Consider the following 13065-nt stretch of genomic DNA (forward strand, 5'->3'; position numbering starts at 1 on the left):
GTTTCCTTAACCTCCTAGGACCTGGCGTCCACATATGTGGACATCACATTTTGGGTTATTTAGACCTAAATACTCAATTTTGCTCTACAAGCGCCTGATACCCACTTATGAGGACATTATACTGCTACTGTTTTATCAAAGTTTTAAACAAATATCCTCATATGCGGCTCTTATTTTTTCTTAAAAACAAAAATAAGGTTAAAAAATAAAATAAAATAAAAAAATCTGGTAATTCTTTGTTTTTACATTCATTGGGCCCCAATACGCCCAAATATCAAAGAAAAATTAAAAATGCATGTCGTGGAAGAGCTCGGGTCTTAGGAGGTTAATATGAATTAGTAACCATTTAAAAAAAATATTTAACAAAAATTAACTTCACTAATTCACTGTGGCATCACTTGCAAATTTACCATGTTTCCTGGTTGCATGTATCGGCATATTATGACTACGTAGTTCTTAAATTCAGTTTACTGAGAAAGCTCACTCCAAAAGCCGACTCAAGGCGTCCACGGTCACTTACTGTTGAATAGCCTGTGATGACAGGCCGCTGACAAATATAGTAGTAATATTTTGCCTAACAACCTTTTGGGGTTTTTCCATGGAAAATAAAAGGCATCCGCACAATGAGCATGACAGACAGCCCATTTTGGAGCCACGCAAGAGGTGTTTTCAACTTAATCTTAGAAGGAAATACGACTAGAGACTGATTTAGAAGAACACCACAAATGTTCTTGCATAATGCCCAGTGTCATAACTGAACAACTAAAATAGAATATGTATGATTATAACTTCAGGAAGATGAGGTTTCTTTTAAAATTGAAAATCTAAAATATTTTTAGAGAAAAAGTTGATACGAGGCCAAACTACAAGGCCATAACATAAAAATGTTTTTAATAACTACAACAATATTGTGGTTTTATTTTGTTAAATAATTGCCAGTTAAAATAATGAGCTCAGAATGTGTGTAGATCTATGTTATCCCTGCAAAAAGCCTACATAAGTGTATAGAAAGGTTGAGATATCCCTAATATGGCTCTCAGGCACACAGCACTGGCTGTGAGCGCTGAATCACCAACTGTTAAACCCTTCTCTTTGCAAATGGCCACCAATCAGGAAAAATCTGGCTTAAAGCTAGAGTTGAATGGCTTGTGTCCAGACAGTAGCTGACCTGAAGGACTGCACCAAGGACCATTATACATAAGTAATACTCTGAGTGCTAAGCTAGTCCAAAGTTAAAAATATGGAAGTGGCGATGAGCACAAGTCCCTTTAAATCAGGCTGTAACCAGAAATGAGCAGATTTATTTCATGGTGGCAGTATTATGCTTCTGTCAGAGCCCCATGAACTATTACCAGCTTTGTCATGAAAGAAAAATGTAAACATTAAATTATTTTAGCAGGGATACCTCAGTACGAGTTTGGAACAAAACGCCTTTGACAGTAGCTGCCTTGGAAATCTCTCTCATAGCATTCATGCTTCATTTCCAGTTCTCATTACTGAAGATGTCAAACTACTGCGTGAGATGCACAATATGAAAGAAGGCAAATATGACAAAGATAACAGTTTGTTTACAGAGCAGTGGAACATGTTGACTGGAGGAATTTTAATGCAGTTAAACAGAATTATTTAAACAAACTGAAGCATAATTGCCTGGCATTGATCTATTCAGCAGTGCAAGAATTTAAACTAAACTCCTTTCTCACCACATCTGAAGGTGGAATTTCATCCATGTAATCCAAGTCGTTTCTTTGATCAGACACAAGCTTGACTTTTTTTGTAAGGACTGATGATGTGTTTGCAAAATACAGTATATGTGATCTCCTTTTAAGTATAATCCAGAAGTGTGTTGATTTAAAACACATCAGTCATTTATTACTGCATGTTGCATGCCTTCTTTTATGTTAAGCAGTAAACGTGATTCAGTGAACTACATGTTTATAGTGATGTGACATTTTTCCACGTTCCTGTATTTACTTAGTGGTTACTGGTTTTTACGGGCATTATACGCTGCGTGAGTGCATTATTCTAGAGCCAAAAAAGAGGAAACTTTAAGAATCGTGTAAATACAGTCTTATTCTGACTTTAGTGACAATGCTGCATAAACTGACTACATATCTGAGTAAATGCCTTAATCAAATCACACGTTAACACAGAGTTATAACCCAGTGACATTTTTTTGTTGCTTTGTTTCATATTCATGCCATATTTATTATTCACTCATAACCAAATACAGCAATTGCCTTACCTTAACTCCTATTTGCATATAAAATCATGCTTATGAATACTAATTATAAGGTTTTTTCCCCCAGGTCATAGATAAACATAATGTATATCAATCCAAAAAGACTTTTTGGGGCTTTCTTTTTTCCTTTATTGAAAAACACACAAGATCTACATAAAAACGTGTAATACACGGGAGAACTGAATCATCGTTGCCTAACACGGCAATCATTTCTGAACGGCACAGTGTGCTTGTGAATATAATCAGAATTAGTATGATTAAAAGTCTTGGAGCTGCAAGCAGAGCAAAGCACTTCAACTGCATTTGTTGCTGAATGTGCTGCACATGTTCTTATTTGTGTTTCTGTGCGTGAGTGGCAAAACGGACCAAAGCCAAAGTCATGTTTTTTTTTGTTTTTTAGAATTATGTTATGATAATACAAACTTTGCAAAGTAACATCAGGCCACATCTGGCTGCATCTGTATATTGAGATAAACTGTGTTACACTTTTTTTTTTTCGTCCTTAGTGTAGCTTTACTTCAAGCAAAAATCGAAATTGCACTCTTTTCTGATTGCTTTAACTTTACAAATTGGTCTAAAATAAAAATAGTGATTATCATTTTGTTTCCATTTTAATGATTAGCACTTACGTTTATGTAGTTGCTGAGCTCTTTATTAACACAAATGAAATGCAAATAAACATCCTGCTTCTTTGTGCTCCAGTAACACTGTATGATAGCAATTGTTAAGAACGGGTAAACTAACAGTTAACCTTCAGGCAACAGATATTTACTGTTAGCAAACAATGAAATGAGACTTGATTTTGAAAGCCAGGTACAACTTTAGAGTACAGGTAATGTTCATAAATATAAATTGTGCTTTACTTTAAAGCATGTATGGAGAGGTAGTGGACCTTGGTGCTTCTTTTCTCACAACTTCTTTTCTTCTTTAATTTTTGGGGGCAGCTTTAAGCACCAAAAAACTACTTGTTTAGGTCCAAGAAAGAAAAAAATAAAATAAAATTGTGGCTTAGATGGAGCTCTATCTCACCATCTTTGTCACAAATGTGGCCAAACTAATGACAAACTGCTTTATTACTAATGACTACAAACATTTGTTATCATGTCCTTGTTTGTTAACAGTAAACTACTTACTAAAGCTTAGTTAACCATCAGTTTACCATTTATCCCAGTTTGTTAAGTTATTACTTTGTGTCCCAAAACACATGAAAGGCCTCTCATCGTAATATCCTTTGGTACATATTTATCAAAAGGGCTGAAACAAATGCCATAATTGTCAGCATCTTACTTCCGCAGGGTCTAGCTTATGTCACTCGTTCCTTTTGCATGAGTTCTCACAGTTGATCAATTCAACAGCGGTCTCTGGAATGTGTCATAGCACCTGAAATTCTAACCTGAACAGGTTAACGCGCAAAGCATCAGTCACAAGGTGTGACATCAATCAGTTGATTCAGTCTGTATTAGCCTCCCTCTCTCCAGAAACTAAAAAAATAATAATGAAACATTTCTGCAAAAGACTGGAATGTCTTTCTGAAAAACAAAGTCAAACACTGGGCAAAGGCAACATAATCCGAGAGAGTACATTCCACATGACCTGAGTTATTGTTCTTGGTAGTGTGGGGCAATAAAACGAGGAAACGGAGGAGCCGTGTGCTTTTTGATTGGTCAGTTAATTGCTGATTAAACAGCTGATGTTTGCATTTTAGCTTACCAAGTTTATTAGTGATCAAACTAGGAATGCAGGTTTCAGTCTCGTCTGGTGAGCCTCTCAGGTGAAGCCTGCACTTAAGTGACTGCTGGTTTCATTTAAGACTGTGTGCTACGAATACATTCAAATAAGTAACAGGAGGGAAAAGGGGAAAGTATTCTGACATCCGGGTATCTTAAAAATATGAAACATAAATGCACTTTGAAATGTTAGCTTGCTGAACACTGAACAGCTAATAAGCTTGTTAGATAATGTTAATACAATATGTTTTTCTTGACATCGCTGTGTTTTGTGAGACTTTTGGATTTTTTTTTTCCTTTTTTTAATTTTAAACTGCTGACACTAAGTAACACAGTCATTCCAGCAGTTGTTTCTACTATTGTAGAAAATAAAAAGCAACGCTATTTCTGTTACGGGAAGTGTTATAGTACAGAGGAGGCTAGGCTACGTTAGTGATGGGTGAAGAGAGAGGCTCTGCCCAAGGTCAGCAATAATGCCCGAACCATCAGACTTAACTGACAGTGGGACTAACACTAGAATCAAGTAGAGATTCTTGTGCAGCAGGACGCTGGTACCATTATCCTCCTAAGTATTTCTAGACCTTGAGCACTCCCTGCTGGCTAACATTAGGATTATCGGAGTGCAATTTTTTTTCCTTTTACTCTGTTAGACCATACCTGACTAGTTGCAATATTTTAGCTGTAGTTGGTTTGGTCGAGGATACCTGAGGACTAGCTGGTAAGGAGTACTTGTGCTGAGCTGTCTTTCCCCACATCCGCGTCGGGGCTCTGACTGACTGTGCTGTTGTCTGAGTTTACACCACCACTCGAGTCAGTGCTTCTGTCTGTGGAGGACGAAAAGGTAGCTAGTGGTACCGTGGGCATACTCGGGGTGACCTGTGATCCAGAGCTGCTGTTGCCATGAAAACCAGGGTTGATGGACGTGCAAGAAGGAGAGACCGGGGAGAAAAGGGAGGAGCAGAAAAGTTTAACTGGGCAGAAGGCCGAGCCCCTGGGAATGAAGTTCACCTTGTTTTTGTCAGGGCACGAGAACAGAGGGAAGCCCTTTGACTTGCCAGACCTGAAGAGAACAGAAGTGGTACTCAGTTACTTGGCTTGATATCTTTTTATAAAACTGTATCTGATTAACTGCTAGTTACTGATCCTAGACAGCCATGTTGCTCTCATCCCTACCACCCACAATGCAGATAGGCTTGTCTTTCTTGTTTTAATTCAAGAAAGCATAAAAATAATGTAACTGAATTTCAAACAAGTACAGTTTAATTGTGTAGCAGTAACTGCCAGATATAAGGCTATGAGGGTATGTCTAAAAACAAACCCAAGAGGAAGACCAATAAATACTCACACCAGCTCATCAAAGACTTTGACCTTCTCGCAGCCTTCTGGAGGTTCCCGTTTGAACATGTAGCTGTTGTTAGGTTTGGGCGACGTGGCAAACTTGGGGAGAGGAGAACTGCACAAATTGTCTGAAAATACAATAAAAAAAAATAAATTAAAAAAAATGAAACCCGTTTTGTGCTTTTTCTTTTTGGAAAATGATCATGAGACAAATGCATGAAATGTACATTATACATGTTGGCTGCAAATTTTGAGGAGCTGCCGGAAAAAGCGCAGTAGTGCGTCCTCAGCACAAAGCGTTTGTGGAATCATAGTTTCTTTATTTGTGATTTTTGTGGACAACGAAAGAGGATAAACTTAGTAAGCTTATCATGGAATTCTTTGGAAACAGACTCTAGAGGGGCAGATTAGAAACAAACAAGACTGATAAAGCACATCTTTCTTTTTCCAATGTTGTTTTCCTGCCTATCCAAAAAAAAAAAAAAAAAAAAAAAAAACCACACACACACAACATACAACAAAACTCTGATTTTTAAATTTTGTTGCCGTCATTAAGAACTCATTTTAGAGGTGTGTAAATGTTTAGTAAGGGCTCCTCCTTAGCAGTATCAAGAAACTTGAACCAGACTTCAGACCTGGTTAAGTGAACTGCGCCTGTTTCCCATCTCTGATTTAAAAAAGAAAAGAAAAACACTTCGCATCACATGCATGAAAGTGACATCACTGGAGGCTTGTTTTGCTGACAGGCTGGTTCACCCACAGTCTCTAAAGGTGAGATACTGCAGGTCCTTCCTGCTGCAGGCAGACTAAGCAATTAACTCTCTGCTCTCAGTACAGTCTCTCAGCAGATTAAACACCAACATTGGTATCGTCACTCTTGTGCAATATTATGTACAAGACACACACACACACACACACACACACACACGCGCGCGCGCGCACACACCTTCTTCGACTTATCAAATTTAGGCCTGCCGAGCGCTGGAGCCTATCCCAGCAGTCTAGGCAAAAGGTGCCATAACATGGCCTTCAACCCAGCCCTGCTCCTTTGTATAAGCCCAGCAAAATGACCTGGATCAGGCTAGTCATGTGCATAACGTTGACCGAACTATCAGAAACAGACTCCATGAGGGTGGCATAGAGTCTAGATATCCTTTACTCAGCATATTCATCAGATTTCACACATTTGCCTCAAACCACAAAAGGTTTATATAAGCTTTGAATATTGCAAACATGCTACACCTGTTCACTAGTGAAGACACACCTTTGTCAATTTCCTCTGCATAACAGGGGCTCCCATCAGGTGAGTGCAGGTGATCAGAGCTGCAGGGACGGGGCGATGGGCTGGATTCACCACTCGAAGGAGCCTGTGTGTCTGTGTCACGTGTGTCCCCGCTGCTGCTGTAACGATGTGGAGGGAAGGGGGCACGGCGGCCATCTACCACATCCATTGTCTGCGAGGTCAGAATGCATAAGAGGTGGTGAGAAGCCAAGCGGTTACACACATGAATCCTAATATGAAGACAAACTCATAACCTCAATCTTTTCCCCAACACCCTCAAAACCATATGGAAACTGCTGAAGCCACCCAAAGCACCCACCTGCTAACTCCCCGAATGAAATAATTCTAGGTGAAAAGTACCAGCTAAAATGCCCTGAATCTAAAACTTAAAAAGGCCTCTGGTGTATTTGTCTGGGTGTTTAAAGGGCAATTGGAGAAGCAAACACCACAGCAGATGGTAGTACTTGACAGCAGATGAACAGTGTGATGTGCAGAGCGTTCTGCTTTGGCACAGCTGATTCAAAAGGGAGACCAGGAAAAAAAAAAAAAAAGCTCTGTGCTCAGCAGGCTGTAAATCTGTGGTGTGTGTGTGAGACCTTCTAAGAGTAGAGCTTTACAGACCTGCCAAAGTTTACTAGCCTGCACCAGACGAGATTTAAGGCCTCCTTTCCTATGAGCGATTTATTTCAGAGTGAGTGAGAATGTGTGTGTCTGGCTGCATGGTGCTGAAGTGACTTTACAAGCCTGTGCACGTGTAATGAATTTTAAGCATAGCCTAAAAGTTGTTTAAATCACAGGTATACAATAGTTGTGCATACATGAAGTCTGCCTTTGCATTTGGTTTAAGATTAAATTCTAGAGCTCATCTTTGCAATTATGACTTTTAAAACATGTTAAAATCGTATCTAAATATTGCGTTTACACAGTGACTGCTTGTTATATGTAATCGAGCAGGGTTTGCATGATGCATAAAAAAATGTACTCTATGCAAATTAATTCATTATAATGTAAACACAAAGGTTATTTTATGTTAAACAGTAACACTGAATATAAACTACATGAACAACACTGACTCACAATGACCCTTGTAAAAGTGTGATGCAAGTGTGTAGGAGTTGCAGTTGACAGGGCTGGTGTGACGTAGAGTCTCAGCACAGCTTATGTTTGATCATGAGCTGTTAAAACATCTCATGATCAACATCTCACAATTACTGTACATGCTGGTAAAGTCACCTGCACTCACTGATTAAAAGACATCTTCATTACTGTAGGACAAACAAACAGGTTTCAGTTGTAAGCCGTTTCTGTGATGATAAAGATAAGTTCTTCATACCACAACAGTATTTACTTGGCATGTTCATGGTGATTAATTTACTTGAGTCTTAAACTGGAGACAGAGAGACAACCCCCAAACAATCTGAGAACTCTCTAAAACAGATAAAAATGAGCTCAATTAAATGCTGTACATAAAAATATTGCATGTGTATTAAGAGTCATGTGAATCTGTTAATCACTTTTGTATCCTTAATGTCTCTGAAATATAGGGCACTAGACAACATACACACCTGCTGTCAGATTGAGTTATGGAATCTGAATTTAATTTTTTAATAATTGAGCTGTTTTAATAAAAACTATGCTGTGCTTTTTATTATTTTCATGTAAAATGACGCCACAGAAGTAAACTTCGAGGTGACAGCTGATGTCAAATCTCTAATACAGTTTAGCTGACTTCTTTACACGACTACAAATCTCACCGAATGTGTATCAGAAGCAGAGCGAGTAGTTGGCATGGGGCCTTTTATTGTGAAAATTAACTAGATTCCTGTCCCCTCGAAATCGTCTGTGTGTAGCTTGATGCAGCTTCCATAAAAACTAAATCTAGCGCTATATTATCTCTGTGGAGCAAAGGAACACTTCTGGGACATTTCTAAAATACTATGGTGCGTCTGATGAAACTGCAAGCATTGTCCTGTGAGGGTGCAATAAGTGCCAGCACCCACATCAGAGCTGGAACCCAAAGCAGCCACACCAAGTGTATTTCCAGGGTTACCCACATAGACTTCGCTTTAGATATAATAAAGGCCACCGCAGTACACGAGTGCAATCGTCTCACTGGTAAACAATGCCATCATTTTGAAAGTTCATTTGCAATTGAACCACTAGACCCAACCCTTCCTGTCTTGTGTCTCCCCATCGGCAGGTAGACCAGGCTGCTGTGATATGATGACTATCAATATCAATAAACTGACTTTCTAGAAAGGTTGGATGGACTCCAGCTTTACCTTCCTGTTCTGCAGCTGTAAGCAGTACTCCTTGTTCTGCTCTTTGGCTAATTCATGTGCCACTACTTGGAGGCTGTAGAGCAGCGGTCCCCAACCTTTTTTGCGCCACGGACCAGTTTAATGTCTGACAATATTTTCACGGACCAGCTGTGTCGCAGATAAATACAACAAAATAAAACTGTGGTATTTTGTAAATAATAATAATAATAATATTATTATTATTATTATTATTATTATTATTATTATTATTATTATTATTATTATTATTATTATTATTATTATTATTATTATTGTTGTAATAATAATAATAATAATAATAATAATAATAATAATAAACACAAATTCAGTGTAATTGTGTAACTTTATTAGCAGCGTCCTCCTGAAATGCACCAACAACATCGAGAGTAACATCCTCCTCTCTGCCCCTTATTGCTCTCTGGGCGCTATGGTAACGCGTAAATATTTCTTTCAAAATAAGACACAAATACAACACAGGAAAAGACCCAGGGAAACCAAGTTAACGATAAAAACCCTGAAAACCATAAATTTCACACCCGAGCCTCAACTCTTGCAGCCCGGTACTGGTCCGTGGCCCGGGGGTTGGGGACCACTGCTGTAGAGCAAAACAAGGACTACAGTCAGCAGCTGCGTTCCAGTATGGTTAGGTTAGAGCCTATGCGTGGGATGATGGAAAGGCAGGAGATTAGACTTTGTAAGTCACAAAGTTTACAATTTAAATATGTGCAAAGAAGCACCTTATAAACAGCCCAGCCCACTTTTTAGCCCACTGGAATGCTTCATTTTAAAGTCTGTATGGCATTAATCTGACATTTTATCCAGCTGGTGAATGATAAGATTTCACAGCATCTGCAGGTATGCAGTTCAACAAGCGCTCCAAAACATGTTGAAACATAGCTTGACCCATCACAGGTATGGGCACACACCCTACCTGTATCCCCTGCTCCAAGTCCTCTCTGATAAACACATTTTCTAGCTCATGGTTGATGCCCTCCACACTGCTCGGCACTCTGCATATGAGGGATTTTATCACAGGCATCGTGGTCGAAGTTGAAGTTGCCTTATACTGAAATGAGAAAAAAAAAAAGACAAAAAAGGAGAAAAAATGAACATTATGTACATGTCAAAAAAAAGAAGAAGAAGAAGAAAAAAAAAAGCTTTGTATACTAAAACACTTCACTTGTCACATATCAAACTGAATTTGTCTTGGAATTGTGGGTGTAGACATTCAGTTTGTAGTTTACATTTAAGCATATCATGGTTTATGGAAATGTTCCTACAGCAGTTGCAGTGCTGAGCATCTGTTAATGAATGAACTGCAGCCAGTGGAGAAAGGGACATGCCCAGACACAGTTCTCCTCTGCTGTCTCCCTTTTACTTTTGATACAACTGGTCACAGAGGAGATTCATTAACTAGTAGTGATGGGATTTCCGGCTCTTTCGGCTCGGCCCACTAAAAAGAGCCGGCTCTTTCGGCTCTTCAGGTTGTTTTGTTGCTTTAATTAATTTATTATTAACAACAATATAAAATTATGCACAAAAGGAATTACTAATGTAAAAAGAAAAAAAAAAGTGGTTTTATTTATAAATGTTTATATATAAATATATACGGTGGCTCCTAGAGACAAAGCACGTACAAACTCCAAAACACGTTTCTAGCATTAACTGAACTTCCAAAACAGAGCTACCTAGATCACTTAAATTACACAATTGAAAGCATATGCGTATTGTTTGTGTATTTATACACAAGTACCCATATATATTCAAATAATTTAAAAAAAAGTTAATTTTTTTATGTTAATTTGGTGTGTGTTATTACCACACCAAATCCAGTCGTTGGTACTTGCTGGCTTGTGTACCGACTAGGTAACAAAAACTCAACACTGCGTCTAGCATCCTGGAGCACTTCTGTTGTCTTTTGTATGTGCTTTGGAGTTTGTACGTGCTTTGTCTCTTGGGGCCACCGTAAATATACTTTTATTTATTCACTCAACATAAAATGTAATAAATAAATCATAATACAAAAACAAACTAGTCACAGTTCAACTTTTAACTATTTAAATTTTCAGCTTTTTCCTTTTACAAATTTAAAATGAAACAACACAAAACGCTGCAAACCACAACACAATTAAATATAAATTAAAATATGAAAACAAACAGAACATGCACATTCTCTGTCATATGGGCCTGCATGAATAAACTTTCTGAATACTTTATCATCTGCAACTGAAAATAGTTGTGGATGATTACGATACCTTTCTAATGTGATGTTGTTGTCCCTGGCTCTCTTTCTCTCCCTCCTGCTCTGTTCCTGTGCTACTGTGGGTGCAACTACCGCCCCTCCCCCCTCTTCCCAGCACAAAGCACAAGGCTCGCGTGCGAGTCAAGTGGAAAAAAAGTGCGAGAGACAAAGTCTAAATCTTTCTCAAATCATTTTAATCAATACCTACTCCCTAAAACAGCTCGCCTGGACCCAAAATTGTAACTTCATAATGGTCATTTTATACATTACTTTAAGTTGACATACAACCAAGTTAATCATTTAATCCTGTTAACCGACTAATGTAGAAAACAACCTTGCTCTTTTTCCTATCTTTGACAGTTGAAATTCAGGTTGGTCTGCCTTATTTGTGTTTTTTTTCCCTCAGCTGCTAAGCTGCCTTATCATATTGCTGCTGTCAGCCTAAAACCCTGCATCACATGTGTGGGGTTAGTTAATGTTTTCACCTGAAAACAACAACCCACATAGTCAAAGCACGAGTACTGACAAGCGTAGCTCACCTGTGGCTGGCATGCAGTGCCATGCAGCGCCTGCTGTGGGAGCTGCAGCGAGCTCTGCTCCCTGTCTTTGCTCTGCCGGTTGACCTGTTTGCCACGCTGCAGCTGTAGCCTCAGTTTAGCAATCTGCTGGAAAAAAAAGAAAAAAAAAAGAAGCACAAGCACTTCAGTGAACGACAGCTCACAATGGGAGCCGTGAAGGCATGCGAACATATGAGTTAACCATTCCCATGAGTGAACTGAATGAGGTCAGGAGGTGAAAAGCACATTTCCTCTGATGTACTTCACTGTCAGCAGAGAGATAATACTGTGATTAATTTAAGTTATTCCGCAACTGTGAGAACACAATCTTTGCCAAAATACAGGAAAACCATCTTTGACTCCAACTGATTTCAAGATGTTTGGGAGGAGTTATATTCACTGAAATATGTGCAGTGTACGGCCATAACAAGTAGAGATATCAGTGATTAGGTGACTACTCAAAGGTTTCTTCTAACACAGGCTTTATACATTTCTCAGTAAGACGAATTCAAAACAAAGGGTGTAGACACTAAAGTCACGGGACTGTGGTATAGTTCTTTTTTTGCTAATATTAGAGTTTTAATTTTGGTGTTTACACTTACATGATTGTGTTTACACTTCAAGATCATAAAAGTGGTACAGTTTGTGAAGATTACCTTGCTTACTTTTGATTTGTCTGTGACAATCTCAAAAACTATTTAAAAAACAAACAAAAACAAAAAACAAAAACAAAAAACACCTTGATCTTCAATCCCAAAGGGAACCATTCATGGTCCTAACTTTTGGGCTGGGCTCCAAAAAACTCAGATGCTATACAGCCTGAACTGCTGATACTACCACTGCTAACATTAGCCACACTCAGCAAACTGATCTGGCATTGTGTGTGCGCAACGTTACACCACAACACTTTAACAATACCATTTAGTTGTCAAAGAATGTGATTAACAGTTTAAATGTCTCTTCAATATACAGAAAATATTTGAACGGTGGTTTTAAAACTGCTCTTTAACAGACAGACAATATCTGCACAGACATTGTTTACTCTTGTCTATTAAAGCGTGCTTAATTTTACTATTTTCTAACTTCAGTGGATTTAGTCTGACGTTATTCCTGCCAGCCAAGTCAGTCTTCATGAGTTGTACGGTTGCAGATCAGTATACTGCATAACACCAGGCTTGCAAGTCTGATAATGAGACAAATTTAGTCAATGGGTGTTTCTACATCTGGTCCAGCATCAACCTAAAAACAGGATACCCATTGTGAGATGCAGTTGCGCTATGCAGACAAAGGTGTGGTCTTCAGTGCTGATCTTGTCATCCTGGCAACACAGTCAACAAAGAAACTTGCTCTTCTCATAGATGTCCTCCCACATATGTA

At 38.6% G+C, this 13065-nt stretch overlaps 1 protein-coding gene across 2 annotated transcripts in view; it reads right to left on the minus strand.

Annotated features, from left to right (window-relative positions):
- Positions 1-2885: 2885 nt before the first annotated feature.
- The window catches only part of glcci1b (glucocorticoid induced 1b), a 28116-nt gene continuing 17936 nt past the window's right edge, over positions 2886-13065 (minus strand). Inside the window, exons 5-9 of one of the 2 annotated variants that reach the window (XM_085365893.1) lie at positions 11671-11793; positions 9821-9955; positions 6572-6761; positions 5315-5435; positions 2886-5029 (exon numbers count right to left, since the gene is read on the minus strand). In XM_085365893.1, the coding sequence (XP_085222019.1) occupies positions 4681-5029; positions 5315-5435; positions 6572-6761; positions 9821-9955; positions 11671-11793 (918 nt within the window). In that variant the 3' untranslated portion in view covers positions 2886-4680. Of the gene's footprint in view, positions 5030-5314; positions 5436-6571; positions 6762-9820; positions 9956-11670; positions 11797-13065 lie in introns of both variants that reach the window. The other variant, XM_085365892.1, reaches the window with a different exon arrangement.

Source organism: Diplotaxodon limnothrissa, linkage group LG11, assembly GCF_057381915.1.
Source record: "Diplotaxodon limnothrissa isolate DT_005_m linkage group LG11, D_limnothrissa_male_GT1.1, whole genome shotgun sequence".
Taxonomy (NCBI): domain Eukaryota; kingdom Metazoa; phylum Chordata; class Actinopteri; order Cichliformes; family Cichlidae; genus Diplotaxodon; species Diplotaxodon limnothrissa.